Raw genomic sequence first — 19,529 nt, forward strand, 5'->3', positions numbered from 1 at the left:
GTAGAATCTGGATAGAATCTGGCACTGAAATAGACTGGGAATACAGGAAGAGTGAAATTCTTTAACTGGTCTCTAGTTCTTGGTGTTTTAAAATTTCAATTTCTTTGGGAGCATGGGCAAAAGAGAGGGGAGACACTTAAAAATAACTTTTCAAATGATTTTCTAAACTATAGCTGAGAATGTTACTTTCCTTCTTTAAAATCTTTAATAGCTCCCCACTGCTAAAATGTAAACTCCCTAGCATAGCATTGAAGGCCTTCTATAACCAAATACCCCACCCATCTTTCCAGCCTTATCTGTAGTTAAAATGCTCTTCAGAGAAGCCCTGTGCTTTCTAATCAGCCTGTGTTATTTCCTTTGCCTGGAATGTTCCCGCCTGACTACGCCCTCCTCTCAACACTTTACCTTACTGAAATCCTACTGATAATTCAAGATCTAGGTCTATTATCACCTTCCCCATGAAACTTGAGGAATCCTTCACTTAACTTGAAGAAATTCCTTCCTTCTCACTGATTTTCTACAACTTTAACTATAAATCTCATAGCACATTGCATATTCTACTTTTGAGTTTTAATCAGTTGTACATGTGTTTTATCTTTTTAATTAGATTTTTTCACTTCATACATGTCTTATCTTAATTAGATTGCAAGTTTTGTATGGCCAAAGCCTGCCTTTCTCATTTCTGCTTCCTCATAATAGTTTCCACCCTGTAGATACTCAATGTTTGTTGTCCTAAACTAAACTTGTAGTTGATATTAGCATTTTTTTCTATCCTCTTTTTACCAATTTCTGTAAGTGCACAGTCTACTGCAAACTATTATTTTTAAGATGTTCATTCTTAACTTAGTCACTAATTTAACCATCAAATATGAATTGAGTGCTTGCTACCCGAAGGGCACTACGCTAGGGGCTGGGGGTGTGACCATGAATACAATGTAATCCCTGTCCTCAGTGAGCCTGGACTTCAGGAGGAGATGCAGGTAAGTGGACAGCTGACTACAATGCCTTTTGATAAATGCCTCACAGAACCATTATTTAAGGTGTACAAATTGTGCCTGACATGAGAGAACATGGAAAAGAGGTAAGTGAAGCATGAAATGTAGCCCCATCGTCTCCAATCCAAGTTTTGTGGCCTTACATGGTGCTGTGTTCCTAAATGAACACATTTATCTAATGCGCACAGAAATTCTGTATGTGGTCTCAATGCCACTGTAAGAGTAAGTAAAATATTTTCTATGAGCACTTGAAAAAGCTACTTAGTTCCACACTTGAGGAATTAAGAATGAATTCCATAAAGAAATGCTATATGAACAGCTTTTCAAGACAAAAGGGTGAACAGAAATAAGAATGCTTCAAATAGAGAGAAGTACAAAGAGACAGTATATAAGGAACTATGAGTAGTTTAATTATGTCTGGACTCTAAGAGCAGTGAGAGTGAGCTTGGAAAACAGAGTCCAGTTCAAGAAAGGCCTTATAAACTCTGATTAGAGTTTGAATTTTGATGGCAATGGGAAGTCATACAGGCATTCTGACAATGATCAGGTATCATTCACAAATCTCATTGGTTGTAGGGTGGAGCTGGGGGAAGAAGGTTGCTTGCAGGTAAGGACAGTGGGAAACGGTAGTAGGTTAGGCATGAGATATTGATCTCAGTGAAGACAGTTTGGAAATGAATATGAGAGAATTTCAGACCTACTTAACAGGATGATAAGACAAATAGTAATTTTCCATAAAGTTTATTCCACCAGCAAAGAAGGAGGGAAAATTCACTATTTCAATCAAATAGGCTGGGTGGTATGGAGGAAGGTGTAGGAACTTTGTAGCTGGACAGCACAGAGTTTGAATCAGGGTTCTGTTAATACCACTGGTTAGCTGTGGGATCTTAGGTGAGTCACTTAGCCTTTTGGCCTTAGTTTCTTCATCTGTTAAATCTGTAATAATTATACACTTTACTAGCGTATTTAAAGTGTTGAGAGGTTTAAATTCGATATTATATATGTAAGTGTTTGATTCATACTAAATAGTCTCTATAAAGCTAGTTTCCTCCTTTTCTCCTCTTTCCTTTCCCCAAGTGATCCTTTAATAGGAAAGCCATTTACAACATTCTGCAATTGAACAGATTCAAACTTAAAAGACCAGAGTTCTTCCCATATGGAACGTAATATAGGGCTTCCAGTGTAAATGGTGAACTGTTTATGTTGGAGCAGTAATTTATACTAGTGACTCTTATAGTTTACTGGGTCACATATAGTTTTGGCAATCAGAAGAAAGCTTATGAACCTATTCTCTGAAAAAATATATCATACAGCACATACGTATATAACACTTGGAACAAATTTTTAATTAATTCAAAGAATTTCTAAAACTCATATGAATTCTAGGTTAAAAATTTTCTTTTACATTAATTCATTTAATTAAAAAATTTATGATAGCTAATAGTGACCTAGTATTTATGCATAAGTCAAACTGGGATCTTTCTACAGATTTACAGATTAGTGTTTAAAAACAGCTTATACTTTCAAATAAGTTTTCTTAAGAATGGCTATGTGGAAATTTTCTGAAAAGCTGACATTAAAGAAATAGGAGAAACCATTTTGGATATGACATAAAAGTTTGTTTTTATGACATAAAAGCATACTGGCTCACATTAGAGGATAAGCCTCTTTTGATAAAATTCCATCATCTAATACCATTAATGTATCAGGAGCGCTAATGAGTTCTGTGGCACATTTTCCTATGATCTGCAATACTGAGGACGAGAATTTCAGCAACAATCATTTATCCACTTCTGTTTATACTAGACAACTGAGAACGGTAAACCCATACTGTGTCCAAGGCACCAGTCGTATTACACACAGTATACCATGCTCTGAAAAGGATGTACACAATAAGAACTCAGATTCAAAAGCGAGGCTGTGATGGATGGACCACGGCCAAACCCCAAACTTTGTAGGTCAAGAGGGAGGGTGAGTATGGTTATTTTCTCATTCAGCCACAAACATTCCTGTGGTAAGGAATAATTAATTAAATGGCAGGCTATGGAGACCAGGTTTAGGTATACAGAATAACACATATTAAGACAAAATAACTTTTGTCCAGTGACAGGTCATGAATATAGCGCCAGAGATCACAAGATTCAGATAATGACTTGGAAGTTTTTTTTCTGGAAATTGTAAATGAGCTCCCTCTGTTTTTTAAAAAATTGCTTATACACATAATACATCTAATAAACATGTTACAAAACCAAAGTCTGGGTTAGGTGTTTTAGGGTTCCCGTTACTGCAACTCCTACATTGCTTTTCAATTCACACAATTTTTGAAAGGTTATAAGAATAGGGATTCTCAGGACAGGTTTTATTTTAGTTTATGGGCTTTTAAAAGTAAATTATCCTCCATTGCTTAACAAATGTAAAGTTATATAGAAGAGTTTTCACTGTTACTCTTAAGCCTCATATGATGTCTAGTGTCTTCAAGTTGCATTAATATCTAAACTCTTTCCTTATAATCTGATATAAACCCACAGACCAAAAAATTTGCTGACAAAAAGGCAAGGAAAAGGTCAGGAGAAAAGCCAAGTTCAACCATAACCAGTGCTTACAGTTCTAACAAGACCAAGAAAGAATTCCTTACATATTTGGAACTTATAAAGGAGATTCACTTCCTATTATCAAAATGCCTAAGGTACAATTATAAAGAGACCTAATGTATTTTTTGACAGAACGTTTCATACAAAGTAAAGGTATTATATTAATTGGACAAACTAGACAGATACTATCAGGAGCTAGAGAAATTTACTATATGGATAAGACATACGCTGAATTGGTTTAAGGAGTTTTCAGAATTGTTTGGTCCCCTTTGAACACTCACTTGGAGGAGGACAATCTCAAATGCCTGAGGCCAAAAGCTAAGGGAAGAGCTTGAGCAGAGAAGGAAGAAAGGAGACGGAGCTAGAGAAAAATGGAAAAGGCAAGGGCTACTAGTGATTATCTCAGTATCACAAATCTTGGTTTAGTTTGGTTAAGGGATCCAGGAAGTAGTGGGGTGGGACTGGAGGGCAGGAGCCTCCTATTACTGCAATACAAATTAACTTCCAATCTGACATGGGAAGGTCAAATAACCTTGGCCTCCAGGGGACTATAAATGAACACAACTGGAGAATCATCTTATTTTTAAAAATAGTTGCAACAGTATGCCTTGCTTATTATAAATCTGCTTATTTTCACTTGAAAACAAATGCCATATTCTAAATTTAATCCTTACATGCCAAGGATAGAAAACATCAGCTACACACAATGTTTAGTCATAGAATTGCCACAAAAATCATCTCTTGTCTAGGCTTCTGAATCAAATGCTATTCAGAAGTGTTTGTTTTGGTTTTAAAGAAAAGAATAATAACACACATGGCTTATTACTGAAGATGGCTCTTATGTTCTCAGATGAATATTTCTTCTGATGACAAAAGAAAAGCACTGATTTCATGCCAAGAGGATATCCAAAGGGTTGTTGACAAGTCAAAGTGAAACACAAAGATTCCTTCAATTTCTTTCTTAGATAACTTTTCGATGTGATACACTAGCAGTGATGAAATCTTTGTGGTCTTATAACCACTAAATATAACCTAGACAAAGAGTAATTATTTTTAGAGTTTCATGTGTTTCAGTGACTAACATAGTAATATGATGTACTGTTGAAAGGACTCAGTGAAAGTAAACACTGACTGGAGTTTCATTTTGCTCTGGTCAGTATTGTTGGCCATTTTTCTGTCTGAGACCTATCACTAGCTCGAGTTGGATCCCACTGTATTATTTTCCCACAAGGGAAAAAAGGAAACCCAGTAACATTTTAAAGCATGCTGTTGTGCTAAGTCATCATTGTTGCTAAACATTATTATGTACTTCTAGGAAAGAAGTGGATTCACCATGATGTTTTGTCAAGCTAAGATGTATACGACTTTGACCTTAGGCTGGGGGTAGGACAGTGTGAGTAATGACTGCTAAGAGAATCAAAACAAATCATACATCTGTCCATGAAGGAATGATGCTAAAGCTGAAACTCCAGTACTCTGGCCACCTCATGGGAAGAGTTGACTCATTGGAAAAGACTCTGATGCTGGGAGGGATTGGGGTCAGGAGGAGAAGGGGACAACAGAGGATGAGATGGCTGGATGGCATCACTGACTCGATGGACATGAGTTTGAGTGAACTCCAGGAGATGGTGATGGACAGGGAGGCCTGGAATGCTGCGATTCATGGGGTCACAAAGAGTCAGACACGACTGAGAGACTGAACTGAACTGAACTGAATATTTGATTAGTGCTTAAAATAAAAATTTCTGTTAAAATTGAGTAATCCACTCTAGGATATAACAATGAACTTTCCTGAGTTCAGTTAATCCAGGATATGGATGGTAGACTATTTCTGCCTCTCCCTACTGATTTGAAAAGCTATTGCCTTAATTCTCAGATTTATATACTTGCTCTCTGAGATTAATTCAGCATGTTTCCTTGCATACCCAGGGAATCTAATTCTAGTTTAACAATCGAAGATGCAGTTTCTCATGTGAGTTTCAAAGACATGATTATTTCTGCAAGAAGACAAGAGTGAGACCTTGCCACATTTTTCATTTAAATGTGCCACAAAGCTTGAATTGTCTTTACCCTTCTTTTCATACAGGGGTCTTCCTACTCCCATAGCGACAGATGCAGCCTGTTAACGCCTGGCTTGTCAAATGCTTGCTGACTATACAGCAGCAAGGATCAGCACAAAATCTGATCCCACTCTTGAACAGTACTATACATTTCAGAGACTAGGGATTCCACTCACTGGAGACTATCTGAATTTCCTTGATGCTGGCATAACTTTGTTCACAAAATATCTGGAAATGCTTGATTCTATCATGGTTCACTGCTTTATTGAACCTGAAGGTTAAGGTGAATTAAAGATTACTGACAAGTGAGATTTAATAGGACTTAATTCTGGTATGCAGAAGCCTCTACCTAGAATACTAATTAAGCTAAGATCTTTGTAGTCCTTCTTTTTTGTCCTATTCTGAGGGGGGCGGGGGTGAAGAGTAATGTTTTATCTAGAGTAGAAATGTCAGATTCTAAAAGTTTTTTGATGTATTTAATGTGGGAGCAAGGTCAAAAACAAAAGCCTTATGAAGTGGTAATTGTAAAGAAGCTATCTCATAGAAAAAGTTGCTAATCAGTTGTAATTACAGGAAACAGTTCATGAATACATAATTAAAATGGAATCATATATCTCTGATTATAGTTTCCCAGGTACATGAATAAGTGATGTTTCTCAGATCTCTTCTGTCTCCTGTGTGATTTTAGACAATACATTCAATACATCTGGTCACTGTAGAGTACTTCCTTCATACCTGTATTACAAAAAATACCCTAGTCCTAATTGCTATGTCAAATGAGTGATTTAATACTATCATATTCTAGATAAGTGGTTCACTTATTTTCTCTTGCAGTTGTTCAATGATATTTTGCTAGTTGTAAATCCACTATTGAGAGATTTTTCTTTTACTGAACTATACTTGATTTCATTTGATGAATTTTCAGTCTAACTTTATTACTAGGTTTTAACGGCAGATGTAAAACTAGAAAAATTATAATCAGTGCCTACTGTTTTGCAAACAGAAAGTTCCCAAGTCCAAATCATAAACATTTTGTGTTTGACATAAAATCATAAACATCTGCAAAGATAATTTGTAACCATACTAACTAGAATTGGTACCTCTGCTTTCTTTTCACAGCACTCAACTATGGCTTTCTTAATCTTTTCAAAACAGGACTGTGCCAGTTGCAGTGCATTGATTTCAGCTTAGAAGAAAAGCTGCTACTTGTTTAGAAATCACTGTTTTGGTTTTGATACACACAGAGGAAAAATATTAGACCTGATCAGAACAGCTTTTATGAAAATCCTCACTATTGTTTGACCAAAAATTGTAGGGCTCCATACGAACTGGGGACAGTGGGGGTATCCTGAAGATATCAAACTCTAGAACTTAAAATCAATATAAAAAATTTATAACATAAAATTTTCCATCTTAACCATCTTAGGTGTACAATTCAGTGGTATTAAGTATATTCACAATGTTGTATAACTATAACTGTAATAGGGAAGAGTCTATTTTGACTATTCCACACTAGATCTGTTTCTTTGGCTGCTTTTGTTATTACAATCACACATAATGGCCTGCCTCAGAGAATCCTGCCCCTCTGCCTGACTGTTAAGCTGAAGTGCCTTTGTTCAGAACCTTGTCCACCTGCAGATGGCAGGAAAGAAGAAATTAACACGTCTCCCAGCCTGAGGCTTGCCATTTTAGGAGATACTTAGAAGATTAAATGGCCTTTTTACTTTGCTTTCTCACCTCCTCCTATTTTTTATCCATAAAAGAACCTGGCATCCAGACCCCAACAAGATGGTTATTTTGACACATTAGTCTGCCATCTACTTGGTCAGCTGGCTTTCTGAATAAAGTAGTATTCCTTGCCTTAACACTTCATCTCTCGGATTCACTGACCTCTCGTGCAGTGAGCAGAGCAAGCTTGGACTGAGTAACATGACCATTGGTTATTTCCATTTTTTTTTTTTTTAAATCATTAATGGGAAACCCTGTACCCATTGAGAAACCTATATGCAGGTTAGGAAGCAACAGTTAGAACTGGATATGGAACAACAGACTGGTTCCAAATAGGAAAAGGAGTACGTGAAGGCTGTATATTGTCACCCTGCTTATTTAACTTCTGTGCGGAGTACATCATGAGAAACGCTGGGCTGGAAGAAGCACAAGCTGGAATCAAGATTGCCAGGAGAAATATCAATAACCTTAGATATGCAGATGACATGATCCTTATGGCAGAAAGTGAAGAGGAACTAAAAAGCCTCTTGATGAAAGTGAAAGAGGAGAGTGAAAAAGTTGGCTTAAAGCTCAACATTCAGAAAACTAAGATCATTGCATCTGGTCCCATCACTTCATGGGAAATAGATGGGGAAACAGTGGAAACAGTGTTAGACTTTATTTTTTTTGGAATCATAAAATTCCATAAAACACATAAAATTATCTTTTATGTGTTTGTCTTCTTTACACTGTTTTGAAGGCTCATGGCAAATAGATGGGGAAACAATGGAAACAGTGAGAGACTTTATTTTTTGGGGCTCCAAAATCACTGCAGATGGTGACTGTAGCCATGAAATTAAAAGATGCTTGCTCCTTGGAAGAAAAGCTATGACCAATCTAGACAGCATATTAAAAAGCAGAGACATTACTTTGCCACCAAAGGTCCATCTAGTCAAAGCTATGGTTTTTCTAGTAGTCATGTATGGATGTGAGAGCTGGACTGTAAAGAAAGCTGAGTGCCAAAAAATTGATGCTTTTGAATTGTGGTGTTGGAGAAGACCCTTGAGAGTCCCTTGGACTGCAAGGAGATCACACCTGTCAATCCTAAAGGAAATCAGTCCTGAATATTCATTGGAAGGACTGATGCTGAAGCTGAAACCCCAATACTTTGGGCACCTGATGTGAAGAACTGACTCACTGGAAAAGACCCTGATGCTGGGAAAGATAGAAGGTGGGAAGAGAAGAAGACGACAGAGAATGAGATGGTTGGATAGCATCACTGACACGATGGACATAAGTTTGAGTAAACTCTGGGAGTTGGTGATGGACAGGGAAGCCTGGTGTGCTGAAGCCCATGGGGTTGCAAAGAGTTGGACACGACTGACTGAACCAAACTGAAGGCTCATCCATGTTGTAATGTGTATCAGAACTTCATTCCAAAGTACATTATATGTATATACCACACTTTGTTTATTCATTCATGTCTTGAGGGACACTTGGGTTGTTTCTACTTTTGGACATCATAAATAATGCTGCTATGAAAACTGGCATACAAGTATCCTGTTTAAGTCCATGTTTTCCATTCTTTTGGGTATTTACCTAGGAGTGGAATTGCTTATTATATGGTCATTCTATGTTTACATTTTGAAGGAACTGCCAAACTATTAAACTGTTTTCTACATAAGCTACATTACTCTACATTCCCCCCGCCCCTCCAAGCCATGCACCTGGGTTCCAGTTCTCCAAGTTCTTGCCAACATTTGGGTGCAAAGTGGTATTTCACTGTGTCTTTGATTTGCATTTCCCTACACAGAGGATGAGATGGTTGGATGGTATCACTGACTCAATGGACATGTGTTTGGGTAGACTCTGGGAGTTGGTGATGGACAGGGAGGCCTGGTGTGCTGTGGCTCATGGGGTCACAAAGAGTCGGACATGACTGAGTGAGTGAACTGAACTGGATGACAAATGGTGTCAGGTATCTTTTCATGTGCTTATGGCCATTTGTATATCTTCTCTGGAGAAATGTCTAAAATGTCCCCAAATTTGTAAACTTAAAAATTTGATTGCCTTCTTTTGTTGAGTTGTAGGAATTGTTAGTGAACAGAAATATAACTAATGTTTGTGGGTTGACTTTGTATTCCAGTAATAATCCTTTATAGATACATAATTTACAAATACTTTGTCCTATTTTGTGGGTGGCAAGGATTGTTGGCCACCATGAGAAGCAGGAAAAGGTGAAGAAAGATTCAACCCACAGCCTCAGAGGGAACATGGCTGACACCTTGATTTCAGTACTCTTGCCTGGAAAATCCCATGGACGGAGGAGCCTGGTAGGCTTCAGTCCATGAGGTCGCTAAGAGTCAGACATGACTGAGCGACTTCACTTTCACTTTTCACTTTTATGCATTGGAGAAGGAAATGGCAACCCACTCCAGTATTCTTGCCTGGAGAACCCCAGGGATGGGGGAGTCTGGTGGGCTGCTGTCTATGGGGTCCCACAGAGTTGGACACTACTGAAGCGACTTAGCAGCAGCAGCAGCAGCAGCAGCAGCAGCAGCATATTGAAAAGCAGAGACATTACTTTGCCAACAAAGGTCCATCTAGTCAAGGCTATGGTTTTTCCAGTGGTCATGTGAGAGTTGGACTGTGAAGAAAGCTGAGCGCCGAAGAATTGATGCTTTTGAACTGTGGTGTTGGAGAATACTCTTGAGAGTCCCTTGGACTGCAAGGAGATCCAACCAGTCCATTCTAAAGGAGATCAGCCCTGGGATTTCTTTGGAAGGAATGATGCTAAAGCTGAAACTCCAGTACTTTGGCCACCTCATGTGAAGAGTTAACTCATTGGAAGACTCTGATGCTGGGAGGGATTGGGGGCAGGAGGAAAAGGGGACGACAGAGGATGAGATGGCTGGATGGCATCACTGACTCGATGGACGTGAGTCTGAGTGAACGCCGGGAGTTGGTGATGGACAGGGATGTCTGGCGTGCTGCGATTCATGGGGTCGCAAAGAGTTGGACACGACTGAGCGACTGAACTGAGCATCTAGAACTATATTGTATTAAGCCACCCAGTTTCTATTATTTTTCATATCCTAGGAAACTAATGTATGTTCATTTTTGATACCTTTTATTTCTTTTTCTTGCCTAATTGCTCTGGTGAGAATTAACACAAATCCTTCTCAAACCCTTCCAACAAACTGAACACGAGAGGACCCTTCTTAACTCATGCTACAAATCAGCACCATTCTCCTGTCAAAGTCAAACAAAATCATTGCAAGAAAAGAAAAGTACAGACAAAAACCCTTGATGACTATTGATGTAAAAACTTCAACAAAATACTGGCAAACTGAATTCAGGAGGCTCCTGAAAGGATTATGTACCATGACCAAATGGAATTTACACTAGGAATGCAAGGATACTTAAATATATGGATATCAATGTGGATAACAATACCACATTCATAGAAGAAAGGGAAAAATCATAATTACAATTATCTCCACTGATGCAGAAAAAACATTTAATAAAATTCAATACCATTCAATGATAAAATACTCAATAAACTTAAATAGAAGAGAATCTCCTTAATGTGACAAAAGCGACGTATGAAAAAAATCCAACTAACATCATATTCAATGGTCAAAGACCGAAAGCTGTTTCCCTAAGATCAGGAAGAAGACACGGATGCCTGCTCTTGCCATTCTATTAAAAAAAGTATAGAATCTACTTTTTTTCCAATGTTTCTGTGGAAGAATGGGAGATTAGCACTGCTCACTCTGCCATTTTGCTGCTGTTACTTGCAAACTCTAGAACTTTTATACTATTATCATATATAAAATAGTACTTACCAAATTCACATTTGGTATTATATGCAAATTATATAGTACTGGAAAATAAAATTAATAGCTGAAATTAATTGAGTGTTTACTATTATCAGGCTGTGTACTGAACCCCTTATTGCCTAATCTGCAATCTTTTCAACAATGCCATGAGGTAGGTATTATTTTCCCCATCTTATAAAGGAATCAATGGTGACTTAGGGAGGTTAAACCATCTGCATAGTTTAACAGCTAGTAAGAAAGAGAACAGAGCAGCTAATATAGTCTGACTAAAAAATCATACATTTAAATAGCATCCTTATAACAGTCAGGGTTCCAACAAACCCTCAGGATAAATTGAGGGATTTTAACTCACAGTGAGATTAATTACAACATTATGGAATGTAAGAGAACCATATAGGATGATGTAGTAACCCTGCAACTACCAAAAAGCAGAGCTGTTGCCGCCCCTAAAGCTAATGGGACCAGGGGCTGGAAAGTGAGTATAGAGAAGGTTTATTGTAAAGAAGCATTAACCTTTAGTAGAGGAACACTGTAAAACTGAGACAACTTTGAAAGGAGAAACCAGGGGGATAAATATCCTGACCTCGCTCCCTCCCAAAATTTGTCAGAGGTCCCCATTAGCTCAATAACTGGAAGCCAGAAGACATGCAAGTCTGCCATCTTGAACAGAGAGCAGCGTGAAGAACTGTGGAGAATGGATCTATGATGGGAGGTAAGGTAAGTAAAAGATATCTAGTACCATGGATACATAGTAGAATTCTAGCAAATATGCTTTAAGTTGAGATGCCTCCAACTTAGAGGAGGGTGAGGGGAAAGGAAGCATTAGTAAAGTCATACAGATCTGTACAGCAGACAAAAAAATGATGGAACAATACAAGCAAAAGGATATCAAAAGTTCTCTTTAGCTCCAAGATGAAAAAAATTATTAAAAGTACATCTGTGGACAAAAGAATGTCATTAGCCATTTCAATAAACCAAGGGTGTTGCAGCCATAAAACCATCAACCACTGTAGAAGTCCCTGATGGTGTATGGTGAAGGCAATTACAGATGGAGAAAAACAGGATACTGGCCCTAGATAGTTAAGATGTATATCAAAGGAATAATTTCAATAAGCCCAGACTCTTGCATCTTGCCACACATAGAAAGGTACTAAAATCATTAGTACCACTGAGATGCCTGTTTTTGTGATCAGCAGTAATCTTTTGATGTTTGACTATATTTTTTTTCCCCCCTCAGCAAAAATGCTATATCCTGGCTCCTCCCTTCCCTCTTTGGAACATTCCCTAAGAGCTGAGAGGCTGTATCTCCAGCTTAAGTTCTCACTAAGTCTGCTGAATAAAACATGCTTCTCAAATTTTAGATTGTGCTTTTTTTTAGTTGACACATCTCTATACAAATATTTAAAACTGTTGCTCAAAAATTACTTTCTGACATTGGATTGAAGCATTAATAGCCAAGCATACAATCTGTTCAGTCACTTATGTGCAAGTATGAATAATCATGTAGAGTCTGAGGAAGAAGGAACTACTATGATAGCATCTGGTTTCTGATAAGGAAGACACTGGCTGATTTGTCAGGAATGTGATGGCTCTTTGTATACCATTATTGTCATATATTCTTATTGCTTCATCTAAATAGTCTTGCTTCCAGATTTCCTTCATTTGTCGAACTTTTAAATTTATTCGCACTGTGACACATGCATTTCACAACATGACATATGATCTATAGTTTATTATTTAATGAAAGAAAGAGTTACCCACTTATTTGTATATATTTTTTGACCTTTATGATAAAGTAAACTTAGAACAAACATAAATCTAGAGATTAATACAATGAGTGGGATGTTGGGATGCATTTGACATATTTAAGAAGATTCAGTTATTCAGGTCCACTTGATACCATCTTTCAAATGGTTAATGCTTTCTGAAAGTACAGCCTTAAGATTGTTAGCACTTAGTGCATAATTGGGAGGAGCTATTGTGATCCATGAAAAATCAGAACAAGTCTATTTTGAAAAAACAGGATAAATGGCTGCATTCAGACTCAAAAGCCTTACTTGCTCACTAAGTTAGGAGTATGGGCTTAGAGTCATATAGACCCATGTTTCAGTCCTGGCTCTGACACCAGCAAATTAGATAAACTCCAAATCTAAGTTTTCCTTGTACATAAAATGTGTAAATAATGCCTCCCTCATAGAATTGTTGATCACTCACCTAGAGCCAGACATCCTGGACTGTGAAGTCAAGTGGGCCTTAGGAAGCATCACTACGAACAAAGCTAATGGAGGTGATGGAATTCCAGTTGAGCTATTTCAAATCCTGAAAGATGACACTGTGAAAGTGCTGCACTCAATATGCCAGCAAATTTGGAAAACTCAGCAGTAGCCACAGGATTGGAAAAGGTCAGTTTTCATTCCAATCCCAAAGAAACACAATGCCAAAGAATGCTCAAACTACCACACAATTGTACTCATCTCACACACTAGTAAAAGTAATGCTTAAAATTCTCCAAGCCAGGCTTCAGCAATACATGAACCGTGAACTTCCCGATATTTAAGGTGGTTTTAGAAAAGGCAGAGGAACCAGAGATGAAATTCCCAACATCTGCTGGATCATCAAAAAAGCAAGAGACTTCCAGAAAAACATCTATTTCTGCTTTATTGACTATGCCAAAGCCTTTGACTGTGTGGATCACAATAAAACTGTGGAAAATTCTGAAAGAGATGGGAATATCAGACCACCTGACCTGCCTCTTGAGAAACCAGTATACAGGTCAGGAAGCAACAGTTAGAACTGGACATGGAACAACAGACTGGTTCCAAATAGGAAAAGGAGTACGTCAAGGCTGTATATCGGAGAAGGCAATGGCACCCCACTCCAGTACTCTTGCCTGGAAAATCCCATGGATGGAGGAGCCTGGTGGGCTGCAGTCCATGGGGTCGCTAGGAGTCAGACACGACTGAGCGACTTCACTTTCACTTTTCACTTTCATGCGCTGGAGAAGGAAAGGGCAACCCACTCCAGTATTCTTGCCTGGAGAATCCCAGGGACGGGGGAGCCTGGTGGGCTGCCGTCTATGGGGTTGCCGAGAGTTGGACACGACTGAAGCGACTTAGCAGCAGCAGCAGCAAGGCTGTATATCGTCACCCTGCTTATTTAACTTATATGCAGAGTACATCATGAGAAATGCTGGGCTGGAGGAAGCACAAGCTGGAATCAAGATTGCCGGGAAAAATATCAATAACTTCAGATATGCGGATGATACCAACTTTATGGCAGAAAGTGAAGAAGAACTAAAAAGCCTCTTGATGAAAGTGAAAGAGGAGAGTGAAAAGGTTGGCTTAAAGCTCAAAATTCAGAAAACTAAGATCATGGCATCTGGTCCCATCACTTCATGGGAAATAGATGGCGAAACAGTGGAAACAGTAGCTGACTTTATTTTTTTGGGCTCCAAAATCACTGCAGATGGTAATTGCAGCCATGAAACCAAAAGATGCTTACTCCTTGGAAGGAAAGCTATGACCAACCTAGACAGCATATTAAAAAGCAGACATTACTTTGCCAACAAAGGTCTATCTAGTCAAGGCTATGGTTTTTCCAGTGGTCATGTATAGATATGAGAGTTGGACTATAAAGCTGAGCGCCGAAGAATTGATGTTTTTGAACTGTGGTGTTGGAGAAGACTCTTGAGAGTCCCTCGGACTGCAAGGAGATCCAACCAGTCCATTCTAAAGGAGATCAGTCCTGGGTGTTCATTGGAAGGACTGATGTTGAAGCTGAAACTCCAGTATTTTGGCCACCTGATGTGAAGAGCTGACTCATTTGAAAAGACCCTGATGCTGGGAAAGATTGAGGGCAGGAGGAGAAGGGGACAACAGAGGATGAGATGGCTGGATGGCATCACTAACTCAGTGGTCATGGGTTTGGGTGGACTTCCGGAGTTGGTGATGGACAGGGAGGCCTGGTGTGCTGCGGTTCATGGGGTTGCAAAGAGTCGGACATGACTGAGCGACTGAACTGAACTGATAGAATTGTTATGAAGAATAAAAAGAGATAACATATAGAAGTACTTGTCACAGTGCCAAGCACACAATCACCAGGCAGTAATTGGGATGATTATCACTGTTAACATTTCTTCCTGACAGTTTCCTTGGCAATCCAGTGGTTAAGACTCTATGCTTTCATTGTAGGGTGTGTGAGTTATACCCTTGGTCAGGGAATTAAAATTCTGCATGCCTCATGGTGCAGTCAAAATATAAAATAATTTTTTAAAGTCCAGCTCATTTGGAGTAATAAAAAACAACTCTTCCTAAGGCTGTGTATTATGTGCCACCCAGAAATAAGTGATTCTGAATACTATTTCTGTGAGTTGAATGTATTGATATGCATTGTAATGGAAAATGGATATTTTTCATTGGAGTGATATTGCAATATGGATTAATGTAACAGCAGCAGTATTGTGGTAATAATAGTAATAATAAAAGCCGATTTACATAAAAATAATTGAGATACCAAGGCTTTAGTTCTAAAATCTTCTCAGTTACTTATTAAAATTGCACATTAGTCATTTACTATACTGACTTTCTCTGAAATAGGTAAATTTAGATTCCCTATCAGGTGCTAAATACAGTGACATAAAAGAGAGATGAATAATTTAAGACTTACATAGCTAATATCCACTCAGATATTTCTTTAGTTTTGTCAATTAAGCTTTTTTTTAACCAAGGATGACTTTAATTTAGTGTCAAAAGCCAATACTTCTGAAACAAGATTATTAGATGCTTAAAACAGCCTATGACAATAGTCTTAAAGTTCTCACTTGACTACATTTCCATAGATATCCTTTCTGGATTATTCAACTTATTTGCATAAGCTATCTTCAGAGAGCAAACTATCTCTGCTACTTTTTCAGGAGCAGATTCTTCTGTCCTTTTAGAAAAAGGGCCTGTCCTGGTTCACTGTTGCCTACATCTAGATATGTCATTTTAAAAGCCGCTTTATAGAGCTCTGATTGACATACAATAACTTATACATATTCAAAGTGTACATTTTAATGTTTGACTGAGGGATTTGTAAATAAGTACATTTGGCTCTCATAGTCCAGATAGCCTCTAACTTGTCTTTTATGAAAAGTAAAGGTTGATGTTTGGTAGAAACCAACACAATACTGTAAAGCAATTATCCTTCAATTAAAAATAAATAAATTAAAAAAAAAAAAAGGTGAAGTTTTTGACTTCCAGAAACTACTCTGTTTCAAGTTTCAAAAATTTTAAGAACATAGCCAGAAGAGAGAAAAGCCATTTTACTGTTTCATATACTCCTCAGTTCCTGAAAGTTGATATCCTTCCCAAATTCTCTATTACCATAAAGCTTTGGGCCTGTAAGAAAGAAAACCCACAAATGATCCATCACAATCAACTTTCAAAACCACCAGTCAAGTCCCACTGTTTTTCTCCAATGAAAGGAACTGAATTTACTTCTTGTAATTTCAGAAAATAGTTAAAACATCAAAACCACAACAAAACATAGTAGGCTATCATTTGAAGTTTCCTAAGCTTAGTATTGAAGAAGGCAATGGCACCCCACTCTAGTACTCTTGCCTGGAAAATCCCATGGACGGAGGAGCCTGGTAGGCTACAGTCCATGGGGTCGCTAAGAGTCAGACACGACTGAGCAACTTCACTTTCACTTTTCACTTTCATGCATTGGAGAAGGAAATGGCAACCCACTCCAGCATTCTTGCCTGGAGAATCCCAGGGACGGGGGAGCCTGGTGGGCTGCCGTCTATGGGGTCGCACAGAGTCAGACACGACTGAAGCGACTTAGCAGCAGCAGCAGCAAGCTTAGTATTGATCCTGATGCTGTAGAGTGAGGAAAAAAGGCTTGAATTCTTCTATAAGGAAAAGGTAGACAATCTCTTTGATGTAAGAATATAGACAGATATTCAAAGCTCATTTGATTTGCAACCAGCTCCTGAAGAAATAACATTTAGACAACCTGTTGCAGTAGGCTGGTAAACAACTCATCATGAGGTCCATATGACATTTCTGAGTACACTTACCTCTGCTGTGTGCTTTGCCACATTCCCCACGATGACAATGACCTTCCCTTTGAAGCTCTGGAGCATGGCAGTGTAAGGTCCCTGGGTAAGCTCCCCTTCAGCAGTAAATGCAGTGCTGAATGGAATGTTGATGCTGCCTGAAATGTGACCCCGAACAAAACTGAGAAAAAAGGTTAAGGGAAACATTTATTTGTGTGCAGATTTGAATGTGTGAGAGAAGCTCACAGGGAATTAATTCTCAGAAGAGAGTACCATTAAAATCAAACACAAATGGAGATAAGACTTGAAAATCCCCTGAACAGACAAAACCAGTTTAGTCATACAAGCAAAGATTAATTTAGCTTGTTTTGCAAGACAAGCGAGGCTAACTTGACCTGGGTCACTTCTTGTTTATGCCTCTGAAAATTGTAAGTGAAACTTAAACTGTCTCCCTAAATTGATATTTGACGTTCACTACCCATTTCCCTTTCATTTAAGAAAATTCTAATATTGTAACCAGTCACTGAAAAATGGTCACTGCTGCTTTTTAACAATATACCTCTAAGCCTCACTCCATGTTTTGGTTCAACTGCTCCTGGTTTGCAAACTGTCTTTTGGTGTGTACACAATAAACTTTTAATTAATTACTACTTTATTAATTAACTTTTATTAATTACTGCTTTAGTTATTCATCAGTTTTACTTCTTTTTTCCCCCTGAACTTTTGACAGAAAGGAAAAAGATTAGCCAAAGATGTAAACAAGACTTTCTTGATTAAACAAAATATTGTGAAAGTGATCAGAATGCAGCAAATCAATGGCAATCACATAGGTTGTACAACATTCATGGCTTTCAATTCATTATTACTATTATTACTACTACTGTGATTATTTTAAAGCTCTATTACAAAAGAGTGCAATTAAAAAGATGATTCTTCCTATAGAGTCTATAGAGAAAGATATTATTATATCAATCACTTTTTTAAAAAGCATAAATTAACAACTACAAAAACTGCTCTGAAACAGATGTATACGATGCTTTGATAGGACATGTCAATTTGAGGAGGACAGGGAAAGTTTCCACTAGGAAATAAGTGATGGCTGAGGTAAATCTGAATAATTAATAAAAGTTAGGCAACAGAATAGAATACAGGTGGTATAGGGTGGTGGAAGGGACAAACTATTTAAGGCAGGAATGTGAGGTGTGTATTGGGGAGGCACATGACTAATCATGAGAAGGAAGGAAGGCCAGTATAGTGGAATGCAGAGAGCAAAGACAGCATAAGACTAGCCTGGAAATGAATGCAGAGGCCAGATCATACAGCGCCTTGCAGATCATGTTGTTAAAATTGGTCTTTCTCCTAGAGCGAGGAAAATCAGGAAGTATTTTAGGCAGATAAGAACAGATCACATTTGCACCTGGGCAACAAGTTGGAGAAAGGCTAGGAGGAGAGTGAATGTGAAGGTCAGTCTGTGAGACGTCTGTCTAGGCTGTATTTTGTCTCCTCCTTAACAATCACTGATGATAATCATGAAGAGATGTTTATGTTCAATATTAGCAACTCCCCCTGAACTTCCACTTTAGATATGTTCTTTACAAAATGGAAAAGACATAGCATTTTAAAAGGTTATATCACAAGCAACGAATATCTGCCCCCCCAAAAAAAACTAATCAGTCATTGCTGTAGAAGAATTATACATTATAATTATAATGTAATTAATATTATATTAATATAATTATAAAATTATAATTATTTATTGACATGAAAATTTCTCAACTGCCCCAGTTTGTAGGTTCATCTTTAGAATATTACTTCTCTCTGTTTCTGTCAATCTCTCTTTTTCCCTTATTAACACCAAGAGGAGAAATTTGAGGCTCCTACTCTCAAGATTGATGGTGGAGGTTGAACACATTATCTTAAACTTCTAGTCAGCTGTTAATTCATTTTTCTTTAAAGAGAAGCATTTGGCACTAATAATGAGGGGAAGGATGTAAAAAGTTCTGGAAAATGAAATGAGAAATAGAATAGATACCATTCCAGGTACACTGTTTAGTTAGAATGTTCTAGAACATTTCATCAGCTCTAGTTTTTTGAACATTTACAATGAAATGACTCAGTATTCAAAGTATTGGCTTCAGTTTTCAAGAACAGAAATGACTTTGTCCTCAGCATATAATTACTACAGTAGCACTTTAATCTTTAATAAGGATATACCATAAAAACTTTTGATTTTTCTCAAACTGTGAATATGACAACTCCACTATTTTCAGCAAAGCAATCTACATCTGCCAGCC

General features: G+C 37.9%; 1 protein-coding gene across 9 annotated transcripts in view; it reads right to left on the reverse strand.

Annotated features, from left to right (window-relative positions):
* The window catches only part of TBCK (TBC1 domain containing kinase), a 209,668-nt gene that overhangs the window by 14,508 nt on the left and 175,631 nt on the right, over positions 1–19,529 (reverse strand). For all 9 annotated transcript variants that reach the window (XR_015165799.1, XR_015165800.1, XR_015165794.1 and 6 more), the window contains one exon: positions 17,257–17,416. Coding sequence is in view for 6 of the 9 variants with exons in the window: in XM_086406952.1 (XP_086263078.1) it covers positions 17,257–17,416 (160 nt within the window). In the remaining 3 variants the exon portion in view is untranslated. The remainder of the gene's footprint in view (positions 1–17,256; positions 17,417–19,529) is intronic.

This window comes from Bos grunniens, chromosome 6, assembly GCF_055505025.1.
Source record: "Bos grunniens cultivar Pamir isolate PY7600 chromosome 6, Bosgru_T2T1.0, whole genome shotgun sequence".
NCBI lineage: Eukaryota > Metazoa > Chordata > Mammalia > Artiodactyla > Bovidae > Bos > Bos grunniens.